This window comes from Ascaphus truei, chromosome 3 (genome assembly GCF_040206685.1).
Source record: "Ascaphus truei isolate aAscTru1 chromosome 3, aAscTru1.hap1, whole genome shotgun sequence".
NCBI classification, from domain to species: Eukaryota; Metazoa; Chordata; class Amphibia; order Anura; family Ascaphidae; genus Ascaphus; species Ascaphus truei.
In genome coordinates, this window is record NC_134485.1 from 410,416,148 (window position 1) to 410,439,182 (window position 23,035).

At 43.1% G+C, this 23,035-nt stretch overlaps 1 protein-coding gene and 1 long non-coding RNA gene across 2 annotated transcripts in view; one reads left to right on the forward strand and one right to left on the reverse strand.

Annotated features, from left to right (window-relative positions):
• Window positions 1-436, reverse strand: part of LOC142490388 (uncharacterized) — an 8,005-nt gene extending 7,569 nt beyond the window's left edge. The window contains exon 1 of the long non-coding RNA XR_012800049.1: window positions 61-436. This is a non-coding gene — a long non-coding RNA (uncharacterized LOC142490388). The remainder of the gene's footprint in view (window positions 1-60) is intronic.
• Window positions 1-23,035, forward strand: part of TENM4 (teneurin transmembrane protein 4) — a 1,230,300-nt gene that overhangs the window by 695,465 nt on the left and 511,800 nt on the right. The window contains 2 exon segments of the mRNA XM_075592607.1: window positions 10,918-11,187; window positions 12,866-12,964. Coding sequence (XP_075448722.1) covers window positions 10,918-11,187; window positions 12,866-12,964 — 369 coding nt within the window.

The window sequence follows — 23,035 nt, forward strand, 5'->3', positions numbered from 1 at the left end:
TTCTACCTCACCCCCCCCACCCCCCACTTATACCTCACCCCCCCCACCCCCCACTTATACCTCACATCACCTCCTCCGCTGCACATCGCGCGCGCGCCTTCTGTGCAGTGCCCACAAGCTGCCGAACTTCCGGCGCGGGGGCGTGGCCTGCATGGGAGGCCGCAACAACAGCGGAAGGAGGCGCCTGCTACAGTGAGGGAGGAAATCTGGGGCGCGGCAACCGGACACGAAGCGGCGCCGGGACAGCTGGGGCCTGACAACAGGTCTGGTCCAACTGTCAGCGCCGGCCGGGCCCCCTGCAGCCTCTGGGCTCGGGACAACTGCCCCAGCTCTCTCCCCTGTCGGCGGCACTGCACACACACAACAGGACAGGACAAATACGTACGCGCACACAGACACACAAGAGAACAGGACAGACACACAAGAGAACAGGACAGACACAGAGCCTCACTTCTCTCCTGCCCATGCTGCTTCTGCTTGGCAACACCCCAGGCTCCTGACACCTAATACTAATTGGCTGCACTACCCAGCAGCAGCCAATCAGGATGGAGGAATCTGCCCAGCCCCCTAGCAACCGTCCGCCTTCTCCTTGCCGCGGGATTTCCCTGATCTCCCAGACTAGTGCCCCCTCTGTCTCAGTGCCCCTCTGTCTCACTGCCCCTCTGTCTCAGTGCCCCCTCTGTCTCAGTGCCCCCTCTGTCTCACTGCCCCCTCTGTCTCAGTGCCCCCTCTGTCTCAGTGCCCCCTCTGACTCAGTGCCCCCTCTGACTCAGTGCCCCCTCTGTCTCAGTGCCCCCTCTGTCTCAGTGCCCCTCTGTCTCAGTGCCCCTCTGTCTCAGTGCCCGCTCTGTCTCAGTGTCGCCTCTGTCTCAGTGCCCCTCTGTCTCGTTGCCTCTGTCTCAGTGCCCCTCTGTCTCAGTGCCCGCTCTGTCTCAGTGCCCCTCTGTCTCAGTGCCCCTCTGTCTCGTTGCCTCTGTCTCAGTGCCCCTCTGTCTCAGTGCCTCCTCTGTCTCAGTGCCCCGTCTGTCTCAGTGCCCCCTCTGTCTCAGTGCCCCCTCTGTCTCAGTGCCTCCTCTGTCTCAGTGCCCCCTCTGTCTCAGTGCCTCCTCTGTCTCAGTGCCTCCTCTGTCTCAGTGCCCCCTCGGAAACAGTGCCCCTCGGAGACAGTGCCCCTCAGAGACAGTGTCCCCCTCAGAGACAGTGCCCCCTCAGTCTCAGTGCCCCCTAGGTCTCAGTGCCCCCTCGAACTCAGTGCCCCCTCGTACTCAGTGCCCCTCTGACTCAGAGCCCCTCTGACTCCCTGCCCCGGGAATAAAAAAGTTGAAAACCACTGTTGTAGAGAGACTAACAGAAACAATAGGAGTAAATTGGCGTGCATATATATAAGAGCATACTCAAGCTAAGAGCAGACTGTAGTTGGTAAGTAGTGGTTATCCAGGACTAATTAAAAGCTTTGTTGAAGAGGTGAGTTTTCAGATGGGTTTTGACGTTCGAGAGACAAGGAGCATGGCGGATATTGAGGATAAGGTGTTCCAAAGCTAGAGTGCAGCATGTAAGAAGGGTTGTATGTGTGTGAGAGCTGTACTGAGAAGGGGGTAGAGAGAAGACAGGCCTGATGAGTGTAGAGAGCACGTAGGGGTATAGTGAGATATTAAATTGGAGATATAAGGAGGGGCAGAGTAGAGCCTCTAAGGGAGAACAAAGATTTCGTAGTGAATGCAGAATTCAGTAGGGAGCCACCATAGAGTTTTTAGGACAGGAGAGGCGGAGGCTGTTCCAGAGGAGAGTAAGGTCATTCTCGCAGCCACAATTTGTATGGACTTAAGGGTAGAAAGCTGCATGGCAGAACGGCCAGTGAGGATAAGGTTAGAGTTGTCCAGACAGGAGAGAATAAGGGCATATTTCAGCAATGTTACAGAGAAAGAAGCGTCCAGATTTAGCGATTATTTATAAAACGTTTTACCAGGAAGTAATACATTGAGAGTTACCTCTCGTTTTCAAGTATGTCCTGGGCACAGAGTTATGATGACAAATAATACATGGTTACAAATACATAGTTACATACAGTAAGTGAGCAGGGTATACATTATATGCAAGACATTGCATGCACAGTTAAAGATAATATATATTATAGGCGTATATTACAGTTACAGACCAGATTACAATGTGAGACAGCTTTAGTTTTGAAAGAATTTAGACTGGTGGCAGAAGTGAGATAGCGATAGCATTAAGTGAGGGAGAACAAAAGAGAGGAACAAAATATGACACCTAATGAACGAGCTTGGGAAAGTGGATGGATTGTAGTATTACTGAATGTGATGGGAATGGACACTGTGGAACTTGATTTAGGTTGATTCATGAGCAGCTCAGTCTTTGACATATTGAATTTGAGGGCTCTAGCTGCCATGCAGGATGAGGTTGCTGTGAGACAGTTGGAGATCTGGGACTGTACTGCAGATGTGAGGATCTGTGTGGACAGATACATTTGTGTGTCATCAGCATTCAGGTGATACTTGACGCCAAGTGTTCTCGAAGAGGCTGCAAAGAGAAAGGTAATATGGTAGAGATGGTGAGAGAATAGGGAGAATTAAATGTATGTTTCAAAATGAGGCTTTAGAGAAGTAACGGATGTTAGAGAAAGTGAAGGTACTGCAGGGTAGGAAGGCAGATTAGGCAATAGTGGTTCTGCTTTTGATAAGAAGGTAAACCTGTATGCATCATTTTCTCTTTTGTCCAAATGCAAGGCTTGTGCTGGCTTCCAAATGTACCTCCACTTCTGTTCAACTCCTGTTTTATTCCTGCACAACTTCAGCTTCACTTAAAAAAAACCTGTCCACGCTTTCATAATCTGAACACTTTCCTGCTTTGCCTTCCCTAGCCAAGTCTGAACTTATACCTACATATACCTGTATTTATTTGTACACATATATAAATATTTTGGGATTGTTGGACATTACAGAAACGTCATTTTTATGCAAGCTGTTAACGTTGTGTATAATTTTTTTAAGTATAAAGTGTTTATGGCAGTGGCACATTCCAGACAGGATATGTACTGTATCAAGATGGTGCAGCGTGCTCAGAAACACACAGTAAAACATTGAATCTGTGTCAATTTGTACCAGTGACATATGTATAAAGCTAGTTAACCTTGTCTCGGATCTCTTAGGAGCCAAGATTAACTCAGACCTTGTGAATTTTTCAAAATGCACGTGATCTAGGCATAAACTTTGATGCATTTCATTTTAATGTTAAACTGATTATTTTCTCCCGTAATCCCTTCTATAAGCACTCCCCAAAAGGCTCACTGGTGCAAGTGGAGCGCAACTTGAGTGACATAATAAGCACCTTGATGCATCGACATAGTGTGCTGCAGAGTCAAAGTTACACACATTGTACCTGTTTATAGAGCAACATTTGATAAAGTGTCACCCCAGAGTCTGTATTATGTTGAGTCATTTGAGTTAAGCCAATTGAGGCACTATCACACACAAACTCCTGTTGACCCCCCTTAGAGTGGTATACTCTACGAGTGACAAACCTGTAAGTCTTTGGAGTCAAATCACAAAACAGTGCAGCCATAGTGCCATTGACTTCCTTGTTTTGAGCCAAGCATTGTACATGAAAGAAGGACAAAGAACATAGAAGACACAATGCCAAACAGTACCTTCAGTACTGATGCCAATGTCATTGGGTCATTTGGTGCAAAGAAGGTGGAAACACCCTGAATGTTGCCAGAAGGTTCAGGTGAATCATTTTTTGGGGAGCGTGTTTACTGGAAGCATTTAGAGATGTCCAAAGAAATGTCCTAAATACCCAGTGCTACATCCAATGGGACAAAATACATAGTTAAATACTTCAATGTTTGTATTCTCATGAGTAAGGGTCATTTAGTTAATCCCTTTGGCCAAAGCGTTATAAGCCTGCAGCCACGTCACGGTATGACTAGTATGCAGGTCCTCACTACCTGTGAAAATTCTCATTTACCTCTGCAGTGGGGGGAAAATGGTCTTAATAGACCTGTCATGCACAGGTACATAGAAAAGCCTGCTACTTCAAAAATGGGGTGGGGTGAGTATAAACCCTGTGAGGAGGGGCCACTAACCCCCCAACAACTGAAAATTAAAATTAATAAACACACAATCCCAGCAAACTCTAACCCCAGAACCCATATATAAATATTACTTGTGAGCACATTAACATGTCTTAAACAGGTCTGCAACCCCGCCTTTCACCATTATCACCCAGCACACACCACTTCCACTGCAGCAAGGGATTCTGGGAAATGACATGCAAATGAGCACACAGTGCCACCTTTTGTCTCAAGTCCATTCTTACATGGAAAAACCCTAAGCCAATGCTTGCTGCTTTAAACACAGCTTTTAAACATGGCCTGGGATGAGATGCAAAGCCAATAAACCCACTCACGGACAGCCTGTATCAACCTTGTGGGTCTCATCAGTGTGAGGTTGGTTAAACTGGCTTTGCAGTTTGACTTTTGGTAGGTCTTCACCACACATTATTAAGGTTATGGTGAGTGAAAAGGTGACTAAAAACCCTCCACCGTATAGCATATAAAAATATTACTTGTGAGCATATTCACATGTCGTAGACAGGTCTGCAACCCTGCTTTTCACCATTATCACCTAGCATACAGTGCTTCCACTGCTGCAAAGGATTCTGGGAAATGACATGCAAATGAGCACACAGTGCCACCTTTTGTCTCGAGTCCATTATTACATGGAAAACCCTTAAGCCAATGCTTGCTGCTTTAAACCCAGCTTTTAAACATAGCCTGGGATGAGATGCAAAACCAATAAACCCATTCACAGATATATGTGTATATATATATATATATATATATTGATTTTTTATTTTTGTACTATATATATGTGAATGGGTTTATTGGTTTTGCATCTCATCCCAGGCTATGTTTAAAAGATATATATATAGAGTACAATTTTTTTTTTTTTTCGGTAGCACTCTCTATTAGACCTAAATCTGGTTTTAATGCATCAGGCAAGCATAAGGGGTCAGTACAAGAAAGAGGGAGCTCCCTCTAGATTTATATCTAACAGAGAGTGCTACAGAATGTTTTTATTTTTGTGCTATCTATTTCCACTGCTGGATGGTGATCCCAGCTGCTCTGCAAGCTCCCTGACTGCAAGCATAAGTAACTTATTCTTTTTGATATACCTGTTTGAGTGCCCTGAACGTCTTGTTTTTTGTATGTGGTGGGTTCTGTGGCTAGAGCTTGCTGGATTTGTGTGTATATTTGTGTTGCGTTTTTAGGCAGTGTGGGAGAACGCCAAGATAACAAAACCATGAGGTCAGCGAAGCACGGAGAGAGCGGAAAGTAAAGGCCTCAATATTTATTGCCTTCCACTTATTGACTTTATTTGAGTTCCTTCAGTTTAAAAGGGTACATTGTGCATGAGATATGAAAATCGATGTATCTCATGCTGTTTATTGCAAATACATTTGATTTTCAGTTAATTGTAGCAGTGTATTTCTTCATAATTTATGAGCTGCTTTGCTGGCGAGGATCGTTTAGTCTGAGCACTGAGGGATCTGATGTATTTTGACACGGATGGAGCAATCGTGGTTTAACCCCTTGGGTGACACATTGCTTCCGGTCCTTTTAACTGCAAAGGGGTTTTCCATTTGCCAACATAGTTACAGTTACATAGTACGGGGGTGTGCAAACTTCTTCTTTGTGCCCCCCTGCCTGCTCTCCCCCACTGCTCATCCCCCCCACTCCCCCTCCCTCTTACCTGCTCTCCGCCATCGCCGGCGTCATTTGACGTCACAATTTCATGTGATGCCGCGTTGCCAGAAAATGTTGCGCCCCCCAGTTTGCGCCCCCCAGTTTGCGCACCCCTGATATAGTAGATGACGTTGAGAAAAGACACATGTCCATCAAGTTCAACCTATGCTAAATTTAGACAACAGATACGTATCCTATATTTTGTATTTACAATATATTGATAATGCAAACAAATATCCCGAGTTAAACATTATCCAACGATTTCTGATAAGGGGAAACAATATGTATTGAAGTTACATAAAAGAACACAGCCTTTTAAAGCACACCCACCCCCCTTTTTTTCTTATTTGTATATGGAAAGCATGTGACAATGTATCATTCTACATTTTTACCCAAGCTGGCAATCTTTTGGTGCTCCTGTTATAAATCTGTAAAAATCCTGATTGTGTGCCTAACATAATGGCTGCCTTTCAGTTCCAATCAATCCTTCAGTCAATTTTACTCAGCAGTAATAATGTATCCAGATATTACTAAGGTAACATTATCTATTGTTACAGTTTGTAGCTCAAACTGCTGGGAACATTGGAAACAAATTATTACAAACAGGAAAAACCATTCCAAGGCCGCTTACATTTATTTGTCACCAATAATTCTCGAAAAGTTGAAAATGTCGCCAGCATGAAAAAGAAAATGTTAACGCAATTTGTAACTTGCCTGACTATCTTTGTTCCAGTTAATGGAGACTGAAACTTTACAACGTATTGATGCCTGATAGTTAATAGCACACAACAACTGCCTTTTGTGCTTAGTTAGAACACTTACACTGCTATTGCAGTTTCACAGCCCATGCTTCACTTGAGGTTTGAATCTCTGGGGCCTAGTAATGAAACTTCGTTATTGCTAATGCAAAGTCGCCAGAAAACAGAATGCAATTTGACTTGAAACAAATGTGCCATTTTTGCCAATCTCATTAAGAGTTATATGCATTATACATAAGAAAAAAGCTGAATATCTCATTTTTTTCCCCACTAGACTAGTGCAAAATTGTCCAGAAATTCACAGCCAGAAATCCCGCCTCCCTCAGACATGCAGATATAGGTTGTTGCTGGAGAGAAGATGAGTGAGTTTGCTTATACTGTATGCCTCAAACAGATTAATCTGAACGCCACGTGGTGGGATGAATGATGGTCGCTGGCAAAGGTCCCTCACTCTGGAGCGTGTGCGTGAGCTGGACATATACGTTAGATTTGCAGGAGACCCGATTCACCTCCTTAGCAGTGGATCACGTGTCTGCTGGGGGGTGGCGTGCGTGACGTGGTGGGTGGGGTCTGTGAAGTTGAGAGCGAGGTCCCTGACTTTCGGGATGGGTTTAGACAGGACCGGATGGGAGTTTTGCGGGGCCTGGCGCAGTGGTTTTTTTTTTAACGGGGCCACTTACCTTGTCCAGAGCAGCATCTCCTCCTGCTACGTCATGTTGTCATGGAGACAAGTCATCACATGATTACAGGAGCAGATGCCGGCTCCAGAGAGGAGGTAAGAGAGTCACAGAGGCTCCCGTTCTCTCCCCCGGCAATCCGTTTAAATGTTGTGGGGAAGAGCGCGGGGCCTCTGTAAGCGCGGGGCCTCTGTAAGCGCAGGGCCCCTGTAAGCACAGGGATAGTTGCAGTAGCACCGACATTAAGCCGGCCCTGGGTTCAGGACTGAGATTTACCTTGTGTTGCGTCAGACCTACTATAGCCCAAAGTGAGACACACAAATTCGGCGAGACTTGACAGAGCTGCGATAGTATGTTATCAGGTTGAGACCTAGCCCTAAGGCCTCAGTCCCGGTGAACACGACCGCATGCGTGGCACAAACAAGAGACATCACATTTTGAAAAGTCACGAAATGTGACTTTTGGCGCGGCGGCCGAGCAATGATCACGTCACGGCGCTTCAGCCAATGAGGGTGAATCACCCACCACGCCTCCCCGTTGTGAGTGATCTGAAGTCCTCAAGCACCTAGCGGCGCTCCGTTGCTCGCTCGCACGCGCTCACTGGCGCCGTAGCCTTAGCGAGACCGACACAAATTCAGTAAGACTTGACAGAGCTGTGATGGTACGTTATCAGGTTTCTTTCGTCTCACCACATGATGTATACAGCAGTTTAGTGTGTTTGCAGGTATAAAAGCAAATAGGCCCCTCTTCTCTCCCTCAAGTAAAGGTGATCGTGTCACGGACCACCTTTACAGTTTTCATACATGTATTTTGTACATGTGCTCCCGCAACCTTAACATTCCTTCTTCAGGTCTGAATCTAAAGCTAATAAGAATCATCTTAAGAGTTCTTAATACACAGACGTTTTATATTAGTTCTGGACACCTCATCATTCTTTTTTTGTATCATAAAAAGAAAAGACCTAAAGTCCCCCAAACTCCTCTTGGAATAACTCTAAAGTTGACCCACTAAAGCCTACGATATCTGTAAAATAATAATAATAATAATACATACTCGTGCAAATATGTACTAAAAAAAACTTTGTATATGAGGTATTTTGAAATCCTTCACTGTGTTTTACCTCTGCCACCTCAATATCAATGCTGCAATTAAAAGCCTGGTGTACGTTATAACTTTCCAGTAAATCAAGTTGATTAATCTTTGCAACTTCAGTCGAACATTTGAAGCCAAGCAGTACACAGTTTTGTCAAAGTAAGGAGCATTTGTCTGGATACAATTATCACAGGCTGCTTTGTACTCTGAATTGGCTGCTGAAGTAAGGAGCTGTGAAAGCCTCCGTCTTTCTGCCTGTCAAGCCTGTCAGAAATTGTAACCTGCCTCGTTTAATTAAAAAGGTGTGAAGAACAAGAAGCGTTTTAGCCAGTTGGATGTTCCAGGATTGCCACGGTGCTTCATGTTGGCAAACTTGGAATAAATGTCAGATCTTTCTGGCTTCTTAAAATTGTTTCGAAGAGCTAGAGTTTATGAAAAGTTAAAGCAGAATTGAAGATTTTATTTAAGGGCACCTCTATGCATTGACAAGTGAAGAGAGGTGCTACAAACACTAATATGAGGTTGAAGATTGGGAGCATGAAGGTGGCATTTAATATTAGCTTTTGACCAAAGGGACTAAGATGAGAGTTCTTCATACTGTAAGTGGAGTTATGGTGCACTCGTCTGCTTTGCTGATGAGTTCTTAATCTTTACCCTTAATTCAAATGCTACCCCTACCCTAAAACCCTTAACGCCTTACCCTACACACCCTTAAATTAGCCCCCTACACTAACCATTAAAACCTCTAAAGTGAACCCCTACTCCAACCACTAAAATCCCTAAAATTAACCCCCAACCTGATATATATTATCACATACCTATATATTACTTAGGATAGCAATCAATATATAATCAATATATATTCAGCACGTTAAGATGTTTTAAATAGTTTTTCTCATAAGGAATCTTGTGGTCAGTTGAAACCAATAGTATGTCATGTTATTGGTATCAGGGACAACTTGAAACCAAGTCGTATGACGCACATTTTAATGATAAGACTTGTTTTTGTAAGTTCCTAATGTTCTTAAAATAAGGTACTTGATGACAATAATAGAAAAACAAGTATGTAAACAAGTACGCAATTTAGTTGGCAAAAGAAAGTTAGCCAAGACAGTGATTTATATCTCTTTGATCTAAGGGCCGTTCTATAGTGTGTGCGGCCATGCGGGAACGCACGAGCACGTGCCGCACGCTTTTTGTGTGTATGCTGTGCGCGAGTGAGGTACTGTGTGTGTGTGTGTGTGTGTGTGTGTGTATTTAAATAAGTTTTGAAATAAATAAATACTTTAATAAATAGTTTATCAACATTGTACATACCCACACACACACACACACACATACACACATACACACATATACATATATTTCAGCGGCGGTAGCGGCGCAAATTCTTTATTTTCTTCATCCTCTCCCCTGTCGGCCGGTTCCATGCACACTACCGTGCGCACGCACGGCACCATTATAGAAAGGCTGACTAACCTCAGCCAACTAAAACTGCTGCGGCATAGAACAGCCCATAGGGTATAAAAGTAGCTGTCGCACGCATAAGCCACGGCCTTCTTAGATACTTGCTATCTAGAACAGAAGTATTTTGTATGTTGTGTCCTTGCTAAATCACTGAGCTGATTGAAGAAATAAAGACTGCTGATTTGAACTGCAAACCTGATTCCTGAGTATTACATCGCCGATGTTTTTCTTACACTACCCTAACCACTAAAATCCCTAAAGTTAACCCCCTACCCTAACCACTAAAATCCCTAAAGTTAACCCCCTACCCTAACCACTAAAATCCCTAAAGTTAACCCCTTACCCTAACCACTAAAATCCCTAAAGTTAACCCCCTACCCTAACCACTAAAATCCCTAAAGTTAACCCCTTACCCTAACCACTAAAATCCCTAAAGTTAACCCCCTACCCTAACCACTAAAATCCCTAAAGTTAACGCCTTACCCTAACCACTAAAATCCCTAACGTTAACCCCCTACTCCAAACCAGAAAATCACTAAAATGAATCCCCTACCCTAAAACGTCCCTTATCATAGAAAGGACCGGCGGCAGCGAGTCCAGCGGCGGAGCGGCTGTGATTGAGGCTCCCTCTGCGGAGAAATGCCGGCAGGGACATAGTCGCTGTGCGACGGCAGCGACCAAATGCCTAATTCTGGGGCTGGCAGATAGCTTGTGGTCCCATTCAAATGAATGGGCCATAAAGGAACATACTTATTAAGCAGTGCTACTCCATAAAACACCTTCCATGCAGAAAGAGACCTTACAGTCCCATTCACCTGAATGGGCTTTAAAGGGCCATATTTACAGGTTACGCTGGAAGGTATTTAATGGAATAGCACTACTTAGTAAGTATGGCCCTATATCTCTGGTAAGGGTTGGCTGCTAATGCAACATAGTTGAGATATTCTTGTTTTAAACTACTGACTCAAACACACTTAAATGCTGCATCTACAAAACCTTGCAGGTTTGTCTAATAAAACTGTAAGTTATCTTAACCCTTTTCCTGCCACAGGTCCCGGCAGAGACTGCTTGTTAGGAAAGTTGATATATATGATATATACTTCAACCAGCTAGGTGGAACTGTAAATGTAATGAACATCTTATGTGTTCTTTCTCATAGGAGGCAGCTTTACTTTACATGAGCTGGGCCTTGGTGAAGTGACACCGCCACACGGGACTCTATACCGAACTGACATCGGTATGCCGCAGTGTGGCTACTCTATGAGCGGTGACAACGATGTAGACACAGAAGCAGATGCTGTCATGTCACCAGAACACCATGTAAGGCTCTGGGCAAGAAATATTAAGTCAGGCCGAAGTTCCTGTTTATCCAGCCGAGCCAATTCCAACCTGACGCTCACGGACACCGAGCATGAGAACACAGAAAATGGTAAGCAACCCTCTTTGTCTTTTGCATGGTTCGGTTTTATATTTTCATTTCATTGTATGGGATGAGCTCACAATTCTACATCGTCTTACTGAGATTGGTTTGAGATGGTGCATGGAATGGTCTCCAGCAGTATCCATAGTTTTGGATGTTCCTCGGGATATAGTATATTGTTTCAGGGACAGGTCACATTGTCAGCATCATTTAGTATTGCTGTGGTTGTGCAGAAAATGGACAATACGCTTTTTCAGGTTTCCTATTGTCCCTCTTCTTTGTCTTAAGTCTTTGTAACCCTTCGATGGCAAATAGGTCAGTAAATCAACGTGTTGACCTCTAGCACAGACGGGTTAATTATTTCTTTCAAGTTCAACTTTTTTGTAGAAATCTACAAAAATATTTCATTTTTCCCCCATCAATTTGTTGAGAATTATTTGTGCTATTTTGTATGGGGGATTCTGTATCTGACAATACAAGTCTTGCTTATAATCACTAAGCAAACTGCAACTAATATTTCTATTATCGATAGCAGCTTTGAGACCTAGTGAAGAGCTTATGCATGTGGTTCTCCATAGCACATATGGAAAGAGGTTTTTTTTATATCCGTACTGGATCAATTAAAATTGCTTTGCTCACTGACAAAAGATTTTCATTTAGTACATAGGCTACCAGGGAATCTGCTAACATCGGCTTCCAGTTCCCTCTATATGGGGTTAAGTTATTTTCACTGTACCAATTGGTGATCTTATTCATGAATGTGTTACCGCCCCAAAAATATTTCATGTGTTATATCCATCGTCTCATTAAGCAAGAGTGTAACATAATAATGTATACGGGAGTTGCAATAAAGTGAAAGCACTCACTGTTTTAACGAATTTTCTTTTGTTTTCGACCTAAGACTTCAGTAGAGATCAATACATGTTAACAATTTAGATAGGGCATATAGTAGGTTATTACTAAGCAATCTATATTATCACGTAGGGCAGAGTGAGGCAGAGTTACAAGGTAGCTCTGGTAACCATCTTTAACGAGCCCTGCAGATATTATTTCAGATTGATTGTAGACAATAATTTGAGGATTGCACAAACAAAAATGTCTCCATGCAAGCGTGGCATACCATGCAAGTTGTCAAAGCACGGTCATATCGTCACCGTCTCTATGACAATTACAAACAGGTTGTGGAGTGGTTTTAGATAATGAGACAATACTGTGGCATGCCATTTAGAAGCCAACAGTGGCAGTTAAGGGGTTAAACAATCATTCTATTAGAACACCATGGAACTGATTACATCAATTAACAAACAAGGCAACAAACAAAAAAAGGAACTACGTGATTACACTGATAAAGGTAATCTGCAATTAATTCTTTATGTTTGCTAAGTAAGTGGCCCTGACTCTTACAGCAATGAATCTTTAATCTCACTATTATCGACATTAAAAAAAAAAGAATAGTTGAAATGTTCAAAGGTTTCACCCAAGTTCATATGCACCACATATGTGATCCATGGGAGTACAGTAGGCTATACTGTGGCCCCATGTGAAATAATGCCCGTTGGCAAGTATTGCTAATCACACTGAATGGCTCCCTTCTTATTTATCTGGTAACTTGATAGCACAGTGCACTGCTGTTCAGCGCTTGGCTGCTCGCATGCATTCAAAAGCAAGTGTCATGCCGTGTTCACAGATCACATCTACACATCAGAGGCAGAGGATTGCTTTTGGCCTGTACCGCCCCATGGACTTTTCATGGCTTCAAATAGCTTTCTCTTCAACAACTTTGAAGGTACTGTATATTATTACAACACCACTGCAGTGGTCAAAGCGTGATGGGACTAAAGGCTAATGAGTGCCGCTGCTTTTGTTTCAAACCCAGAGTATACACATTAACTTTATTATCAAACTTACAATTTAACTTTAAAAATATATTTATTTATTTATTTTATTTTGTAAGGAACACACACACACACACACACACACACTTTAATATGTGAATCAATACAATCCACACAGTGATAAGTAATTAGCTAAGTTGCCCATCGATCCGTTCTCCTATGATTGATCGGCGAAGATTCGGCTCAGGGGTTCACTAAAATGACGGCAGATGAGTATTCTGTTTCAGAAGAGGAAGGGGATGTGACCTTGTAAATGGTTGCTATAGAAACAAAAAAGGCTTGTTACATTATAATACATTAAAAATGTCATTCAGAGTTGTTTAAAAAAAGGCTACAAGTATTTATTCATAGAACAGAACTGATTTATTAAATAAACACACGTAGGATATTGCTTGGTCTGCAACTTTATGTCTGCCTCTTCCTATTTTTGCAGCCTAAACATTGGCTAAATCTTTGTATACTTCAGTCCAATGAGCTTTGCGTCAGTGTTTAATCCATCTTTATTTAAACTAGGCACAATACCACTTCTTTTTTAAGCCACTTATACCACTTTAACAATTTCTTTAAAAACAGGTTTACTGTTAAACCACAATTTACAAAGGGGTAATATCAGATGTTTTCAAGAGCTTAACATCATTCTCCAAAATAAAACTGGTTCCAGGTCCCGCTTTGTAGATTCTCAGTTTTTCACAGCAATGTTAATCGTTTTTTGTTTAGAATTTTTACTTTAAAATTTAAATGTTTCCAGATTGGAAAAAAATAAATAAGTATTATTATACTGTATACTTTTTTGAAGGAGCCGGTGTTCTCGCTGTTAATTTCGCAAATTTAGCGTGTTTGCAAACCTGCTGAGGACTGAATCCTTTACATCACACCACGTTATATGTGTTTCATTTCATGCTGAAATCTATCGAAGAGCAGAAGTGGGGTCACTCTTTGCTGTCTTATGAAAGTGAATGTACTCTCAAGTTTCCAAATCTTGAAAACAAATCCCAAGTCCCCAAAATGATTACTGACTGGTTTTGTACCTACATTAAATCTATGAAATACCTTTTTTCCTATTTGTGGAATACAAACAAGAATTGAGTGTGGAAAATGTTGATCGATCAACAAGAAACTCCATCTAATGAATATGAAATGAATAGGGATGGCGCTCAATACTGATGGGGGAGGAGGCAAATGGCTTGTATTCCTATGTTTCTTTATTAAAGCTGGATTATTTATTATAGTTTAGATATTAGCTCTTTTGACTGTCCTTTTTGTTCTAGCATAATTTTCCCTGCAAAAGCACCATTGATTAAACCTGCCCCCGTACATCATAATCCGCCACTGACATCACAAACCCCGCCCCAACATGTCATAGCCCCACCCCCAACATTACGGACCCTGCCCAATACAACATCACAGATCCCACGCCCGGCATAAACGGGAACCCCTGCTCCGGAGGTGAAGACTGGGCCTACGCAAATCTCATGTAGGTGTGAGGCCCTTTCTTAGGCTTCAGAGTGGGTTGACCCTTGATAGCATGTACATGACGTATCTGCTCCCCAGACTACGTTTGTCGCATAGCTCCACTCCATTTCTCTTTCTAGCACAACAATGATGCAAAAGCAACCAAAACACAAGCAAAGTATATCAGTGGCTCTCTGGCTGTATTTCCTGGACCACTATTGTCCCCTGAAATGTTGGTTAGTGATGGGTCCTGAAACCCGTAGGCACTGTTGGCACCTCTCTCCTGCAGCCAGTATCTTTTCTATCACTGCCAGAATATCAGAGCAGAAGGCTGTTTATTATCTCAAGATGCCTCACTAAATCATTCATAAGTATAACCCACTACATTTAACCCTTTGAATGCGGCAGGAAGTAGCTACCACGTCCAAAAATCCTGCTAATTCTACTAGGGCAGATGGCAGCGCAGGACATGACCTGAACTGATGGGTGACGGAAGTGGGATAACTCCTCCTCCTTCTGTTCCATCATCAGTGAAGGAAGCGATCATGTGACCGCTTCAAGGACAGAGGGTCCTTGGCTCTCTAGCCGGCAGACCCTCAAGCCAGTGCCACTGACAGGGGGGGGGGGGCAGCCCGGACTGCTGTCCCGGAGCCGGTGGGATTAGGGGCCACCTGCTGCCTGCACATTAATTCCCTATAGGTGGGTGTGGTCTGGTCAGGGGGCGGGGCCTCACGTAGAGCAGCGTGGGGCTGGAGCCTGAGAGACAGACTGGGAAAGGTGAGAGGGAGGGAAGGGGTTTACAGGCATGAATGGGAAGAAGAGAGAAAGGAAGAGAGAAAAATACAAGAAAATAAAGTGAAAGAGAGAAATACATAAGATTGGAAAGAGAGACATGAGGGGGAAAAGAGAGAGACATGAGGGGGAGACGAGAGACACGAGGGGGGAGAAAAGAGAGACATGATGGGGAGAAAAGAGAGAGACATGATGGGGAGAAAAGAGAGAGACATGATGGGGAGAAAAGAGAGAGACATGAGCGGGAGAAGAGGGAGACATGAGGGGGAGAAAAAGAGAGCGAGATGAGGAAAGAATGAGAGACATGAGGGGGAGAAGAGAGAGATACATAAGGGGGAGAAAAAGAGAGAGCCATGATGGGGAAAGGGGAAGGAAAAAAGAAGAAGATGCTGGGAAAAGAAACCTCAGATTGTTAGAGAGAGGATGACATGAAAGCGAAAATACATGTGGGATTAAATAAAGAGAAGCATGTGCGAGAGAAGAGAATAGGGGGGAAGGACATGAGGGGGGAATAAGATAAATACACGAGGGGGGAGCAGAGAGACAATGAGATGAACAGTGTAAGAATGAGACATGCTGGGGAGAGGAGAGAAAGACATGCTGGGGGTGCAGGGGCATGAAGAGAAATAGATGAGAGGAGGGGAGAGCAGAGACACAGAAGGGAAAAGAGGGAATAACAAAGGGTGTGAGTGAGACTAGGGGGGAAAGGAGAGAGAAATACATGAGGGGGAGGGGGAACAAAGAGACATGAGGGGGGCAAAAATTTCCAAATGATTATGGCGTACCATTTGAAGGGGCCCTATTCTTCACGTTTGTCCTGGGCCCCAAATATTCGGTTGGCGGCCCTGTCTCCAGCACTCAAATGGTTAAAAATTAAGCCAAAAAGAAAGGCAACAAGATATTTTGGTCCATTAAACTGTTTGACAGAGAACAGTTTTCCTGTTAAATAACATATTTTATACAGATTTGTGTTCACCATTAATTAGACTACTAAATATAATTAAGTACATAAATGATGCTACAAGTGTAAGACAGACATTTTTACTTGTGTACGAATGACGGGCCATATATTTACCACGTGGTAAAAGACATTACAGATCATTTACTTTAACGTCCTCCCATGATTCAATCAATTATTTTACCAATAAATATATTTATACTGATGGACTTCAGGGGTCGGCAACTCCAGTCCTCAAGGGCCATGAACAGGTCAGGTTTTCAGGATATCCCTGCTTCAGCACAGGTGGCTTAATCAGTTCTTGCTTCGGCACAGGTGGTTTAATCAGTCCCTGCTTCAGCACAGGTGGCTCAATCAGTCCCTGCTTCAGCACAGGTGGCTCAATCAGGCCTTGCTTCAGCACAGGTGGCTCAATCAGTGGCTCAGTCTTTGACTGATTGTGCCACCTGTGCTGAAGCAGTGATATCCTGAAAACCTGACCTTGAGGACTGGGGTTGCCCACCCCTTGTACACAGAGGTGAGTAAACCTGCTGGCATGCCAGAAGAGTACCAGTAAATGACGCTTAACATTCTGTTTTGCACATCAACACTTCCTGGGCCCCATGATACTCGGGCCCCTGTTTTATATGCGGTGAAGCCTTTATACCTTGCTCGAGAAGATTTATATCCCTTGGAGCGTAACAACAATGTCTTTGATTAAAGAAGCAATCTCCGGCACTACGTTCAAGTCACATCATTTTTGTTAATATCAACTTTCTGTAAACACCTGTGTAAATTATACCTGGACTCGAAGTTCTACTGTATTTTGAATAATTCCTGCAATTCTTCCATTCTTGGAGAAAGAACCAAATGGTTTTCATAGCCTGCACGTAACATCTCGGTTATGATTCACTACGTGCATGGATAACAGGCCCCTGACAGGTTTCCCGGGAGCCCAGGACTGAAGTGGTTGGGACCTGGAAAATCTACTTGTTGCGCTGGGGGAGGACAATTTGTGAGAGGGGAGGGCCAGTGCCCAGTCAGTGCAGAGGAAGAGGCCTTGTCAAGCCTGACTTCCAAGGTAGGCCAGTCGGGCCACCCTCCTCCGCTGCCCTGGGGCAGCTCTCGTTCCCTGTTTGTGTCCCTCATGGGTAATATAATAATAATAATAGCATGTTCTTGTATAGCGCTGCTAATTATACGCAGCGCTTTACAGAGACATTTTGCAGGCACAGGTCCCTGCCCCGTGGAGCTTACAATCTATGTTTTTGGTGCCTGAGGCACAGGAGATAAAGTGACTTGCCCAAGGTCACAAGATGCTGACACCAGGAATTGGACCAGGCTCCCCTGCAAACTCCCCTACAAACTCTCAGTGCCAGTCAGTGTCTTTACTCACTGAGCCACGTCCTCTCGCTAATATAAGTTCTATGGAGATATATATACAGTATATTGTTTGTTTTTTTTTAAACATTTTTTAATGAGGATACTGAATGTTTGTAAAAGACTTTGCATGTTTCTCAAAAACGTATACAGAGGGAATTTGCCTTTAAACACAGTGATGTACAGTATCTAACAATCGATCAAGGCAATTTTGGAACCAGATTGTAGAAAAATATTTACTTTTTTTGTATAACGTTAATGTCCTCGCGGCTTTTGGAGTAATATGAGTTAGGGAAGAATTACATTTATTTATTTATAAAATATTTTACCAGGAAGTAATACATTGAGAGTTACCTCTCATTTTCATGTATGTCCTGGGCACAGAGTTAAGACAAATAATACATGGTTACAAATACAGTTACATAAGTGAACAGGGTATACCTTATATACAAGACATTGCATGCACAGTTAAAGAAAATGTATGTTATGGGCGAATGAAACAGTTACAGACCAGGTTAAAATGTGAGACATCTTTAGATTTGAAAGAACTTAAACTGGGACTGAGAGTCTCTGGTAGGTTGTTCCAGTTTTGGGGTGCACGGTAAGAGAAGGAGGAGCGGCCGGATACTTTGTTGAGCCTTGGGACCATGAACAGTGTTTTGGAGTCAGATCTCAGGTGATAGGTGCTGCATGTGGTAGAGGTGAGGAGCTTGTTCAGGTAGCTGGGTAGCTTGCCCATAAAGAATTTAAAGGCAAGACAGGAAAGGTGAACTTTGCGCCTAGACTCTAGTGATGACCAATCTAGTTCTTTGAGCATTTCGCAGTGATGTGTGTTGTAGTTGCATTGGAGAACAAAACGACAAATTGAATTGTAGAGGGTGTCAAGTTTGCTTAGGTGGGTTTGAGGTGCCGTGCCATATACTATGTCCCATAGTCAATAATTGGCATTAGCATCTGCTGTGCGATACGCTTTCTGACCAGGAGACTTAGGGAGGATTTGTTCCTGTAATGTACCCCTGGTTTGGCATAGGTATTGGTTGTCAGGGTATCAATGTGCATTCCGAAAGTTAAGTGGGAGTCAAACCATAAGCCCAGGTATTTAAAACTAGTGACAGGGGTTAGGGTGGGATTAGTGTTGGTTCTAATATGGAGCTCAGTCGCTGAAAGCTTTAAGAATTTAGTCTTGGTCCCAAATACCATTGTTACAGTCTTGTCAGTGTTTAAAAACAGTTTGTTTTGGAAAATCCAGTTTTCGAGTCTCAAAAAGTCAGACTGAAGTATGTGTTGAAGGTCAGAGAGGCTATGGCTGTATGCATATAGGATTGTGTCATCTGCATACATGTGTATTGAGGCTTCCTTACAAGCTGTGGGAAGATCATTAATGAACACTGAGAAGAGTAGTGGCCCCAGAACAGAGCCTTGCGGGACACCACAGGTGATATCCAGGGGGTTGGAGTTAGAGCCTGAGATGGACACATGTTGGGATCTTCCTGATAGGTAGGACTGAAACCAGTTTAAAGCATGCTTCCCTATTCCAGAGCTCTGGAGTTTGTTAAGCGGGATAGCATGATCAACTGTATCAAAAGCCTTTGCAAAATCTAGGAATACTGTACCAGTGAGTTGTCCCCGTTCCATTCCACACTGGATTTCATTGCAAACTTTTAGCAGGGTAGTTACGGTGGAGTGTTTGGGACGAAAGCCAGATTGGAATTGGCTAGGGAATTTTGTCTTGGTGTAGTAGTCGTTTAATTGGGAGTGGACACATTTTTCCATGACTTTGGATAGAATTGGGAGAAGTGAGATTGGTCTGTAGTTTAAGACAGTGTTTTTGTCCCCACTTTTGAAGATTTGGACAACTCTGGCAGTTTTCCAGGTCTTAGGGATATGGCCTGCAGACAGGATAGAGTTGACTATGGAAGCAATTGGTTTGGCAATGGCTGGGGCACCAAGTCGTAGGAACCTAGATTGTAGCAAGCCAGGTCCGCATTAGCTGCTTAGTTTTAGTTTGAGGAGCGCTTTTATAATCTCCTCTTCAGATACTGGGCCAAATTGAAAATTGTGGGCAGTGTTGGGAAGGGGTGGGGCTATGTGGGCACTCCCAGGATGAGATTCAGGTTTGTGGTTTGGGCTGCGTTTCGCTAATAAGTTAGTGGCACACGCCACAAAGTAATCATTGAATGCATTTGCAATGTCAGTAGGGTTTGTCAGAGTAATATCCCCCTTAGTGATATTACTTGGTTGTTGATGGTTAGGAGGCTGTTATACTGTATATTGTTGATACCCTTCCAGAAGTTAGCTGGGTTTGATGTATTTTGGTGGAGATTGTCAGAGTAATATTGTGCTTTTGCGTGCCTTGTTTGCCTTGTGCACATGTTCCGCAGGCATCTGTAGTGATTGAGATCCTTGGTAGTGCCAGTTACTTTGTAGCTTTTCCACAAGGTATCTCTGAGCTGGTAGAGTGCAATAAGGTCAGTTGTAACCCATGGAAGATGGGCCCCCCGTACCCTTATTTTGCGTAGTGGAGCATGGGTATTGCATAGTTTTAAGAACTCGGATTGGAAATAGTCGAGCGCAGAATCAGGGTCGGGAATTAAATTGATTCTGTGCCATGGGCAATTGGTAAGGTCATCCAGAAACTGTTGTGGGTTAAAGTTTTTAAATGTTCTAGTGAGGAGAACTTTAGGGCTTGAATGGGGCGTTTTAATTTTCCTTACACAGTACACTATTGCATGGTCACTGAAAAAGTCCGGAAGGATGCCAGAGGATTGGATTCTGCTGGGGTTTGAGGAGAGAATCCAGTCTAGCAAGGAATGGTTATGCGATTTCAGGTTTGTCCGTGTGGGTTGGGAAATGAGTTGTGATAGGTTAAGTGACTTGAGTTGTATCTGGATGTTATGGTTTTTAGGGTCAAGCCAGTTGAAGTTGAAATCCCCAAGAACTAGCAGCTCACTCTTCTCGTTCAGAGAGGAAATGGAGCCAAGAAACTGGGTGATATCAGCCAGGGATTGTAGAGGGGCTTTAGGGGGGCGGTAGATGCCAGCGAGCAAGATGGGCTTAGAATAGGGGAGGCAGATTTTGCCAACTAGAATTTCAAAAGAGCGTGGGCTTGGGGGGCAATTTAACAGTGTAAATTGTAATGTGTCTGCAATATAAAATAACACCCCTCCTCCTCCTCTCTTTGACCTATCTCTCCTAAAAATGGAGTATCCCTGAATGGCGATATTTGCATCAGGGGTTTTATGGGTTAGCCATGTTTCTGTAAGAACGATGGCTTTGGGTTTATGCATAAGGCACCATGGACTTAGTTCGTCCAGTTTGAGCAGCAGGCTCCGAATATTTATATGGGCGACAGATAGCCCTTTTTGGAATTTAAAGGTGGAATTCTCAGGGGCATGGGACAGATTTGAAATGGGAGGACCTGGGTTTGGTTCAATATCACCTGCTAAAGAGAGTAATAGTATGAGCAGAAATTTGGGTAGTTGTTTGCAAGTTGTAGATTTGTGGTGTTTGCCATTAGAGTGAGCAGTGGTTGGTGTGCTTGTTTTTAGAGTTCTCCACCAACATTCCATAGATAGTGAAAGGCTTTTGAGTAGTCCAGTGTGTATGGTGATGTTGGGTGTGGGCCAGGATGGAGGAGTTTGTAGTGTATAGAGGGAGTAACATCTCCGTGAGGTCAGGAGAAAGAAAAAAGTTAAGATACATAGCAGGTTCATGATGCCAGAGGTAGGCAGTGCTGCATGGAGCTGTTGTGAGTGTGTGCAGACTAAACAGCAGGGGTGTGCCTGTTCCTTGTCAAATGTTTTGCTGCATTGCAATGCTAGTCAGTTCTGGGTTTCAGTGGGCTGAGTTGGTGTGGGAGTTATTTTTGTGCAGTCAGTTTTGGGAGAGGCTGCAGTGAAATAAGTTGTAAAGGGGTGTGGGGTTAAAATATGCTGGTTAACAAGCATGGGATCAAAGTGTGGTCATATCAGCTCACCGTTTGGTGCCATGAGTAAGAGTTTGCAGAAAGGATGCAGTCCCCAGTCACCTCTAGTCAAACTATAGTCTAACTATATTGTCACTTTAAATGCATCACTCTTAAGATGCCAATGCTTCCTTGCCAATGCAAGGGGGAATATGTGTTTTATACATCTAAAGCAGTCACATGACCCTCCCCCCGCCCCAATAAATCAGCTTGTTCCAGTTGGTCAATTAACAGCACAGAGTTAAGAGGGGAAAAAAAAAACACCTTTTGATATTCAAACATACCAAACTTATCACTGCTTAAGGCTACTGAGTAAATCTTTTAAACAGGACTTGCACATCAGGAACATACCAAACTTATCACTGCTTAAGGCCACTGAGTAAATATTTTAAACAGGACTTACACATCAGGAACATACCTGTGAAGAGAATGCAATTAGATCCATGTCATATCTGCGGAGGTTATTGGTCTTGCATGAAGAAAGTAAATATATAACTATAGTCTAACTATATTGTCACTTAAAATGATCACTTTAAATGCATCACTCTTAAGATGCCAATGCTTCCTTCAGACATGACAGACATATTACAATGGGATCTAGCAAATTCTGCATTCTGTTAGTAAATGTACTATTTTTTAATTTGCAGGAAGAACTGTAGCCCGTTTTAGGTAATGTCAATGTGCACAAATCTGTGTAAAATGTAATAACAAGCTTCTTACATCTGACGTTACCCTGAGCAGAATATATTGCAGTGTATCAAAGCAGCCTTTTCTTGGCATTAATACATAGGCCTATTAAATCGTTAGGCAACAGCTGTAATTAGTTATCCAAATAGATATCTGGCGGAAAATACAATGAGATTTAAATGCAAGCCTTACTGCAAAGAGTATCAAAAGATTTATTGAAATGTAAAATTAACACAGCATGTGTTTTCCACATGTGACACCTTTACATTAAAGTGTTTGAGTCCGATATTTTATTAAACCAAGATGCATATACGTTTTCTAGAATGCTATATTTCTGCATATAATTTGAAGGAGATATTTCTTGACACATTTTAAATGCACACAACAGTACAATGTTAGGAATTTACATGTGGCTTTTGAGAGCCAATACATGGACACATTTCAAAGTTCGCTGACCATGAGTCCTGCACTGAACTTTGACTAAGTATATTTTGCACACGTGTTTTGGCCAGTAAAACCCCTTTTACAGAATTGCTGTCTGTACTGTATCTGTGGTAAGAAAATACATTTGCCTCTGACTTCCTGATTATAAGGGACATAAAAATGGCAGCAAGCTGAGTCATTGCCAGTGAGCCAATAGGTGAGATGAATGTTACTATGATGCATGGCGTCAATTAGCCACTGATTGGCTGTTTTTTTGACCAGCTCCTACATCTGACACTGAGAATTGCCTATTGAGTAGTCTGCAGT